Source organism: Carassius gibelio, chromosome B18 (assembly GCF_023724105.1).
Source record: "Carassius gibelio isolate Cgi1373 ecotype wild population from Czech Republic chromosome B18, carGib1.2-hapl.c, whole genome shotgun sequence".
NCBI lineage: Eukaryota > Metazoa > Chordata > Actinopteri > Cypriniformes > Cyprinidae > Carassius > Carassius gibelio.
Window position 1 is genome coordinate 275,210 of NC_068413.1, and position 10,000 is coordinate 285,209.

General features: G+C 41.8%; 1 protein-coding gene across 1 annotated transcript in view; it reads right to left on the reverse strand.

The window, feature by feature from the left end:
* LOC127977335 (high affinity cAMP-specific and IBMX-insensitive 3',5'-cyclic phosphodiesterase 8A-like) overlaps positions 1–10,000 on the reverse strand; it is a 34,367-nt gene that overhangs the window by 12,267 nt on the left and 12,100 nt on the right. Inside the window, 6 exon segments of the mRNA XM_052582202.1 lie at positions 5,191–5,269; positions 5,398–5,486; positions 5,735–5,789; positions 6,193–6,249; positions 6,850–7,040; positions 9,771–9,827. Of these exon segments, the coding sequence (XP_052438162.1) occupies positions 5,191–5,269; positions 5,398–5,486; positions 5,735–5,789; positions 6,193–6,249; positions 6,850–7,040; positions 9,771–9,827 (528 nt within the window).

Here is a 10,000-nt window from a genome sequence, read left to right on the forward strand (position 1 = left end):
AATATGGAAAATTTGGTAGAGGAATTGACAGTGATTTCTCCTGATTCTACTATTTGTTCGTACAGATGGTGAATGTCAGTATCCATCTGCTGTGCCTTCCAGATGTCATGGTCAGAGATTGGCAGATCTTCTTTTTCGGATTTCACTTCTAACTTCAAAGATACAGCAGTGGAACAAGTCAGAAAGCCTGGTTCATTAATGTCAACAGGAGCTCGAGACAAAGCATCAGGAACCGTATTATACTTCCCCTTCCTATGCTCCACTGTGAAGTTGAATTCCTGGAGTCGAAGAGCCCACCGAATTAAACGAGTGTTAGGTTTCTGTGTTTTGAAGACCCACATCAAGGAAGAGTGATCAGTAACGACTATGAAGAATTTTCCTTCCAAGTAGTACCTCCATTTTTCGAGGGCCCACACGACTGCCAAACATTCTTGCTCGGTGGTCGTGTAATTTCTTTCTGCCGGGTTTAAAGTACGGCTGGCAAATGCCAGGACCTCCTCAGTGCCCAGTCCTGTTTGTTGCACAAGAACAGCTCCTAAGCCAACCTCACTTGCATCAGTGTAGATGACAAAGGGTAAATTCAAATTAGGATGTCCCAACACCGGTGGAGACACAAGGAGCTGTTTCAGAGCTTGGAAGGAAGTTTGACATTGTGAAGTCCAAAGGAATTTGACACCTTTCCTTTTTAAGGCATTCAGGGGTTCAGCCACTTGAGAAAAGTGTGGTACAAACCTATGATACCAACCAGCCATGCCTAAAAATCTCTGGACTTCCTTTATGTTCTTTGGCACAGGAAAATCTTGGACTGCTCTAGTTTTCTCTGGATCTGCCTTAATTCCTGTAGCAGTCACAATGTGTCCAAGAAACTTCAGAGAAGTACCGAAGAAATGCGTTTTCTTCATATTAACAGTCAGGTTAGCCTCTTTTAATTTATCCAACACAGCCTGGATGTCATGAAAGTGCTGTTCTATTGATGAAGAGTAGATGATTATATCGTCCAAATAGACAAAACAGTTCTTACGCTGTAGCTCTCCCAGGACTCTCTCCATCAATCGCTGGAAGGTCGCTGGTGCATTTTTAAGACCAAAAGCCATGACCTTAAAATTAAATAGCCCCTGACTGCAAATGAAGGCAGTTTTATCTTGACTGTCCTCTTCCATTTGAACCTGCCAATATCCACTGTTGAGGTCCAAGGTGGAAAAAACAACAGCACCACTCAAGGACTCAAGAATTTCCTGGATTGTAGGCAGTGGATAGGCATCTGATTGAGAGACTGAATTTATCTTCCGATAGTCTACGCAGAAACGATAACCACCCGTTTTCTTGGGAATCAATACCACTGGAGAAGACCATGCTGAGGAGGAAGGCTCGATCACATCAGCAGCTAACATCTCATCAATCAGCTGTTTGATGACCTTCTGTTTCGTAGGAGAAACACGATAAGGCTTTTGTCTTATAGGAACATCTTGGTTAACATAAACTCTGTGTGTCAAAACACTTGTTTTCCCCAAAACATCTGTGCAGACATCAGAATTCTGTTTGAGTTGAATCAGAAAACGTTCCTTTCCTCTTTCATCTAGGCAGGTGTTTTGGCACGCTACATACAGAAGGTTTAGTTCTTCCTTTGAGGTACCAGGGGGAAGCGCAGAAAAAAGAGCAAGAGGGGAAGAATTATGCCATTCATGGAAGTGAGCTTCATTTTTCTGAAAATAATATTTTTTATCAGGATGAAACCAATAGACATTGTTCCGGATGTCCATTTGCAGGCCACTGAAAAACAGATAGTCTAAACCCAACACAACAGGAAAGGCAAGCATCTGTGGGGCTAGGACAACCACTGGTAAGGGAACAGTTAATGTTTGTACTGCAATTTGAACTTCACCCCATCCTAATGGTTGCCGGGCTCCTCCATCAGCCAAATAAATGGGACCCTCAGTCCATGGTCTTAGCTGTTGAGTGTGATAGCCCATGGTTACCCACAATTTTTCATTTAACAGTGTATATGAAGATCCTGTGTCAACCAAAGCTTGGCCTTGCCAAGAATCAATATTTACAGGAACAATCATCTGCTGAGGTAAAGAGGTTGAGAAAGGATGAGTAGGTGAGTATAAAGACTCTAAATGAGTGACAGTGCTAACAGTTGGATGATTATCATGGTTACCTTTAACAGGATTTGGACCTTGCTGACCTTTATAGTTTTTGTTCTTAACAGGCCCACCCTGAGGACAAGAATTTGGAGCATGAGGGCCCTTACACCGCCAACAGAAGGGAGATTTAGAGGAGTCCTGTGATGCTGAAGCTGGTACTGGGTTAGCCAACTGACTTTGAGCAGGACTATTTATTCTGTGTTTCCAAGGTTTTTTCTGTTGTTCATACTGTAATTGATTTTCTTTGTCTTTTTCCAACTGTTGTCCAAGACGGACTAAACCATCCACAGAAGTGACTCCATTACTTCGAAGTTGACTTGCCATCCGAGGATTGATGTTCTTCAAGATTAACTTAATAACTTCATCCTCTTCAATTTGTGGCTTCCATCGTTTGCACAGAGCTCGGTACATGTAAGCAAAATCTCGTATGCTCTCACCTTCCTGCTGTACACGTGTTCTTACTCTCTCCGCTAACTCATCCTCATAATCTTCTGACAAGAAGGCAGCAAGAAACTTTGCTTCAAACTCCTGCCAAGTGTTTGTCTCAAGTCGAGCAACATCCCACCAGTCTCTAGCGGTGCCATGGAGCACATTCCTAAGGGTTGCTATTACTTCTTCATCAGAAAGAGGGTGAAGAGCCATGAAATCATAACATTTCTCCAGAAAGATCAATGGATCATCACAGTCTTCTAGTCGGCCAAAGCATGGGAACTGGATTTTCACGGGCTGTCTACTCAAAAGACGTCCTCTACCTTCAACAGTGGTAACCACTTCACTTGTGGAATTAGGTTCGGAGTCACCCAGACCACTTTGAAATGTTGAATGGAGTCGCTGTAATCTGGTACTCACCACCGGCATTTCCACAACAGTCGAAACAGAAGGTGACGTAATGGTAGAAGAAACATTGGCTTTCACTGAACTCTGCTGTGATGACTTGAGAGCTTCAATGTCTTTAGCTAATTTATGAAAATGTTGTGTACACTGGTGGAGTTCCTTCTGTAAATTACTATTTGAACTTGTCTGAGCAAGAAAGGTATTCATTTGTTGAGTATATTGATCAGTAGTCTTTTGTATGAGATCCAGAGTATTAGCCATTGGTTCCATTACGGTATTAAAATCCTTCAATACCTCTGCATGATGATTCTTTAGTTGCCAATGCAGCATATTATTAAACTCTTTCCTGAAATACTCAAACTGATTACTCATAAGCTGTTTTATTTCTGTAGTTTGTTTCACAGATGCAGCATCAACATGCAAGGTGAGAGTATCCATAGTGTTTTTCAGCTCTTCAACTTCAGTAAACAAGGTGTCTTTTAGACTCTGATATTGTGTTCTGGTCATTTCACTCAATTGCGGAAGAGTCAGAGTGTCCATAAATCCAGTTAATCCTAATGAGGGTTGAGATGAAGATGATATTGGGGGTCTGAGATCAAAACTTCCTGTTAAGTCCATATCTAGCAGAGTGCGTTGAGATGAAATGGCCTGAAAACCTTCCAAAGTACTGTTAGGGAGGGTACTAGGAGGAAAGGATTGAATTCCATCTTGATCTAAAGCCATAACATCCATAAGATCCTCTTTAAAAGTCTTGTTTAGGGTTTGGTTTCGATCTCCCTCCATTTCATGGCAAGACCTACTTGGAGATGCAGCCATTTTGCTTGAAGAATTAGGGGTTGTTTTTAGTCATTGAAATGAAAAGGGTCTGATGAGAGTGCATTTTTCTTCTCACAAGTGTTTAATATTTAGGTCCCATCTGGGGTGCCATTTTATGTAACGTTTTCACACTCTCTTTGTTTTAGGTTGTTTTCTTTTATGCTGGGGTGCCAGACAGAATTTCTGTCATTAATTTAGTTCAGTTTACGAAAACGTTCAAAGGTCTTGTGCAGTCTGGTTTGTCCTTCACAAAACCCCTCACTTATATGAGAAAAAAAAAATGGCAATGCAATAATACCCAAAAGAAACTCTCTTAAATAGACCACTACTACAATCAATATGACAAACAACTAGAATTCATTCAAATATGTATATTAACAACATCAACACCGTTTCAAGTGTCTCAAACATGACTTTTTGGTTTGAAAAAGAAAAAACAACCACAACAAAAAATAGTTCACAAATTTACCCACCACAAAACCACAAAAAAGAAACAAAATTATTCCAAGTCACAAAATCAGTAATAAAGTCACAAAATCAGTAATAATTACAACAATTTAATACATATAGTACCCATCATCAATAAAGGAGAACATATATAAATACATTTCTCCATGATGAAAAAACAGTCAACAGTCAAGTCACTTGAAAACAGTCATCAGAACTGGCCTAGTAGTGTACTCACGACTCCGTTTACTTTTAATAGTCTGGTCCACGTTTTGCTGGAACTTCCCAGAAGTTAGTATACAGACTGGAGGCTCCCAATCCGTCAATTCCGCCCAGGTTTTAGAACTGCTCACTCGTACTGTTAGCCCTGCAGCGTCTAAACGACCATCCGCTTGTAACACAATGACGAGGATACCATGATTTCCTTTTAATGATCCAGAGCGCGATTGATTAGGATGCAGATTATACACTTTTGCCTCGGATAAAACAATAAATCGCGAGTCTTCGAACGGAGCTCCGCGAGGTGCACTCACTGGCTTGACTTCCGCCAGCCGCTTCCCATTCTTTGAGCAGCGCACGTCATCCAGATAAAGGTAACTGGGCCGTCCCCCAAGACGTCACCATCTGCATCGTTATCCTATGACGACCGCAGATTCACATACTAGATACACGTCACTTCGATTCCCATGAATAATGAACTCGAATCATTTTATAAATGAAAAATGACTAATAACTAGGATTAATAAACATTTACTTATTTCCTGACGACATCGTCACAATCTACAGCTGCTATCTGAGATTATAGAGTCTGATTTGACTTGTTCTTCAACCTCAGTGTAGAGACACGTGTGTGTGTGTGTGTGTGTGTGTGTGTGTGTGAGAGAGAGAGAGAGAGAGAGAGAGAGAGTGTGTGTGTGTGTGTGAGAGTGAGTGTGTGTGTGTGTACCTGTATGATCTGATCTTCACTGCTGATCTCAATGGCTTCCTGACTCTGTTCCAGTGCAGTAAAAACAGCATTACAGGCTCTGAGGACACACACACACACACACACACACACACAACTATCATCAGACACAATGTCCATGATGAAGAAGACAAAAAGGCCCTTAAACAAAAGCACACACTTGTAAGGGTCATGAAGAGAGCGCCTCACCTGAGTTTGATCTGAGCTCGTATTTCTCCGTGATGGAGCTGGAGGAGTTCGTTATAACAGGACATCATGTTTGAGTTCTCCACATATCGCTGTGTGACGACAGACACACAAACACACTCGATTCATAATGATCTTGAATGAAGCACAGAGAGACTCTAGAGCGTCATAAAGACACACACATGAACACAGGCGCTTCCAGCTACGCGAAATCAGCCACTGATGCTAATGTGTGAAAACCTGAAAGCACTTATAATACACAAACACTTTTGTATGTGTTCTCAGTGTTTGTCACACTAAACTCACTACTACAGACACACACACACACACACACACTCACCCTGTTAAATCCTGCTGATATCAGTGGCATCACAGTGGCTTCTTCACGATCCGGCCTTCAGAAGAACACCGTTTAATAAATCACATGATAACAGAGAGACACAACCACGGCCAAATATGTGACGGTATTTATATACAATGAAGCATGTTAAAGTGAAGATGTCTGAACAGTGTGTGTGTGTGAGAGAGAGAGAGAGAGAGAGAGAGAGAGAGAGTGAGCAAAAGAGAGAGAGCGAGAGAGAGTGAAAGAGAGAGAGAGAGAGCGAGAGAGTGTGAGAGAGAGACAGAGAAAGAGAGAGAGCGTGAGCGAGAGACAGAGCGTGAGCGAGAGACGGAGAGTGAGTGAGAGAGTGAGTGAGCGAGCGAGAGAGAGAGCGAGTGAGTGAGTGAGTGAGTGAGTGACAGAGAGTGAGCAAGCGAGAGGGAGAGTGAGCGAGGTAGCGAGATCTGGGCACAAACCTTTTCACTACAGCCACAATCACAGTGTTGTGAGAGCAGCTGATGCTTCGAATTGAGCTGAGAAAAACACAATTGTATAAAAATGAGGATTAGAGACAACAACGACACACACTTCAGCATTTCTGAGACACACAAACCTGAAACATAATACATGTACAAAAAACATTTTCAAGCAGGTGAACACTGCATACAGTGGGATCCCGGTGGAGATCATTTCTTGTAGTTACATGACACTTTAACTAATTATCATTTATATTGTGGTACATTTATACCCGAGATATAACGTACAGTTGAGAGTCAGCTCTTCAACACTGAAGTGCTGTTCGGTTAAAGTGGAAGTGAAGCAGTCAGTCAAGTTTACATTATTTAGTAAACTGATTCCCACTGATCAAAATACATTAACACAATGTAACCATTTTAAAGAAAAAACATGATGTTTTATAGCGTTTGACCACAGCGTGTGACGTCACAATGCTAGTCTGACACTTCTCAACATTACAACTGATCTGAAGGTTTAGAGTCACATTTAGACTCAGTACTTCAAATAAACCATTTATTTCACAGTGCATGCTGCTTCAGTAGGATTTCAAGTCAATGTCTTGATCAGTTTCCAGAACCTTCACCTTCTCTGTTCCTCTGTGGTGGAATGAAACGTACCGACAGAGCGCTTCAGCGTCGAAGTATCTGGAATGTCTGTGATCGATGATGATCAGATCGTGGTTCTTCTCCTGGAAACTCTCCAGCGCCGCTTCTGGTGTTCGGGCCACATTACACCTGAAACCAGCGCGTTCACACGCCCAGCAGAAGCTGTTACTCTGAGCATCATCTTTGGCAAACACTAACAGCACCTGCAACACACACACACAAACACACACACACACACACATCCGTCATCAGTGCTGAGAGAGACAGTGCTGGCCAACACACATTCAGCCACAACAACGTCCTTCAATAACAGGAACAGAATACAAGCTGATTCACTGGAACGGTTCAGAAGAATCACTCGCTGGAATGAAACACTGTGTTTGTGTGGATGGACGGCTCAGACGCTCGGAGTGTGTTCTGAGGGAATGTGGGATCAGCTGGGAGGACAAAAACAGGAAAAGGAAATCACGGTTTCACTTTCCAACAGTAATTAAAGCTCTGCAAAACTGGCACAACACCTCAGCACAAACCTAAACACTTACGGTTAACCTCACGCTAACGCTAACCCCAGTGCTAAAGCTGACCCAACTTTAGCCATGTTTCCATCCAAAGATTTTTGTGAGTTTTAATGTGCAAACCTGGAATACTGCTTAAAAAATCTGCAAATAAAGCACCACTTCCATCCAATGAGTCAAAGAGAAGAAAATCATCACTTCCTGATAAATTGGCATTAAATATCACAAAGAAAAGTAGGAGAAGCCACTGAATATAATACATTTCATATATGATAAATGACTTGCGCCTCAGAGCGAGCAGAAGAAAGGAACGCAGTCGTGTGACAATTACACAGAAATACTTTGAGGACAGACTTTGCTCGGGCCTTTCAGAACGACCAGAACATATAGCTGTGAACGAGATCGGTCAGGGGTTCCACATGAGCATGCTGGAATTTATACAGTAAACGTGTTTCCATCGGAGTTTGTGCATTTTTTCTTATCAGATAATAAAAATTTAACCTACACAATTGTGCACAAAAGTTTTTACAAGAATTTACACGCATCTTGGCGTTTCCATCCTGCATCTTTTTAGGTGATATTCCAAAAATGGATGGAAATACAGATATTATTGCTAACCCAATGCTAATGCTAAACGAATACTAACACCAACACCAACCCAACTCTAATGCTAACCCAACATTAATGCTTGATGAACACTAATACTAACTCAATACTATTGCTAACATGACGTTAATACTAAATGAACACCAACGGCAACTCAATGCTATTGCTAACCCAATATTAATGTTATACGAAAACTAATATTATCTTAATGCTATTTTTTTTAACACAACACTAATTCTATACGAATACTAGCACCAACACAAATGCTAATACAAACCTCACGCTAATTAATGCTAACCCAGCATTAACACCAACCCAACGCTAGGGCTGGGCGATATATATCTAACGATAGGATCATGCGCATCTAGTCAGTAAATCACCTGCTTTTAAATGGAGAGGCATTTAATAGACAGAGCCGTAGATGACTGAAAATATCACGCAATATCACGTTCATTATCCAAGATGGGTCGCCTTCAAAAATGAACGTGATATTGCGTAGCTTTTCAGTGATCTACGTCAGAGACAATTTATCAGAGATATATCACTTCCTCAATCCTCCTTTTAACTATATACGGAAAACCCGTAACGGTAAAGATGGCGGTTGTGTGCACATGTCCCGCCCCTCCAGCTGGAAAGCCAATCATCTGCTTTAAAAAGGTCAAGCCGGGAAACATTTAAGCCTATCGTCTGGTTCCACTGACGTATGCGTACAGTTGAGGAACCCTTGCGCATGCGTAGCAAAAGTATAACCTGTGGGGAAAAAGGTGTTTTAATCCTTATTTTGGGGCAAAGTAGTAAAAAAAATTCTGCGATTTTTATCATATTTCACTGCTGTTTCTATACATGCTGTTTTTATGTTGCAGTGACCAGTGAAAGAGCAGTTCTGACTCTCTGCCCATTCATTTAGATAGGAACTGGTCTTGTTATCCTGAAATAGCTGCCCGGAGGCGTTGCCAAGATGGCGGCCGAGTGGCACGACTTGCCTGAAAGGTCTCCGTGCACTAGTCTAACCTGCTAGACTTCATCACGTAATGTATGCACCGCTCTGGAGGCGTTTTGTTTGCTTTTCACTGTATACTGGATAATATCAAATCGTACAGAGTTAAAACAACAATTGCGATACTATTGCAGGGTTCGCAGACCACACTGCACACCGCTATCCTTCTGCAGCAGGTGGAGCGTTCTGTAAAATGTAATTGTTTCTCTGGTAATACACAGCGCTAAATGAAATCATAACATTAGCCTTTCGTAGTTTAATCGTCACAATCAGCCATTTCACAATTCTGGTCTTTCCTTCCTCAAATTTAAGATCTCTTCAAATCATAATTAAGACTTTCCTGTACAATTTACGACTTTTTAAGGCCTTAAATTTGATACAACTAACTTTTTTAGGACCTGCGGAAACCCTGTGACTGGCTCATAGAGTCTGGCTGTGAATGGAGTGAGTTTGGGATTTTAGGGCACTGTGTGAAGCTGCATGTCAGATCCCCGTCTCTGTGCTCCTGGGTTTCTGCACATTACAGGTCTGTCGAATCCTTCTGATGAATCTGTGGAAGAGCAGCGGACTCACATCTTCTCACGGGAGATCCAGAAATCTCAGGATACAGGAGTCGGGTCAGATTCACTCAACCTTCCTAAATTTAGCTTGAAGTATTAATGAGCGATAATGAAACTCCCAATATATAACACACACACACACACACACACAATGATGAGCAGGAAGCCTGATGTTCACACTCACGGTTTAGTGGCATTTCTACAGAAACCCTTCTAAGAGAACGTTTGAACATAGAGTAAGAGTGAAGAAGTTACCTGCAGCTGATCTTCATAGAGCTTCATTGGTCCAAACTGCACCTCCGTTAACATGCTCTGAAACAACAGACAAAAACACACACACACACACACACACACACACACACACACACACTCAGTGATCTGTGGAGCACAGAGATGATGAATGCAGCACATGATTCCAGAATCAATACACATACAGCACTGATTCATGGTTAGCAATGTCTTGCACTGCATTTTCAGATTCATTC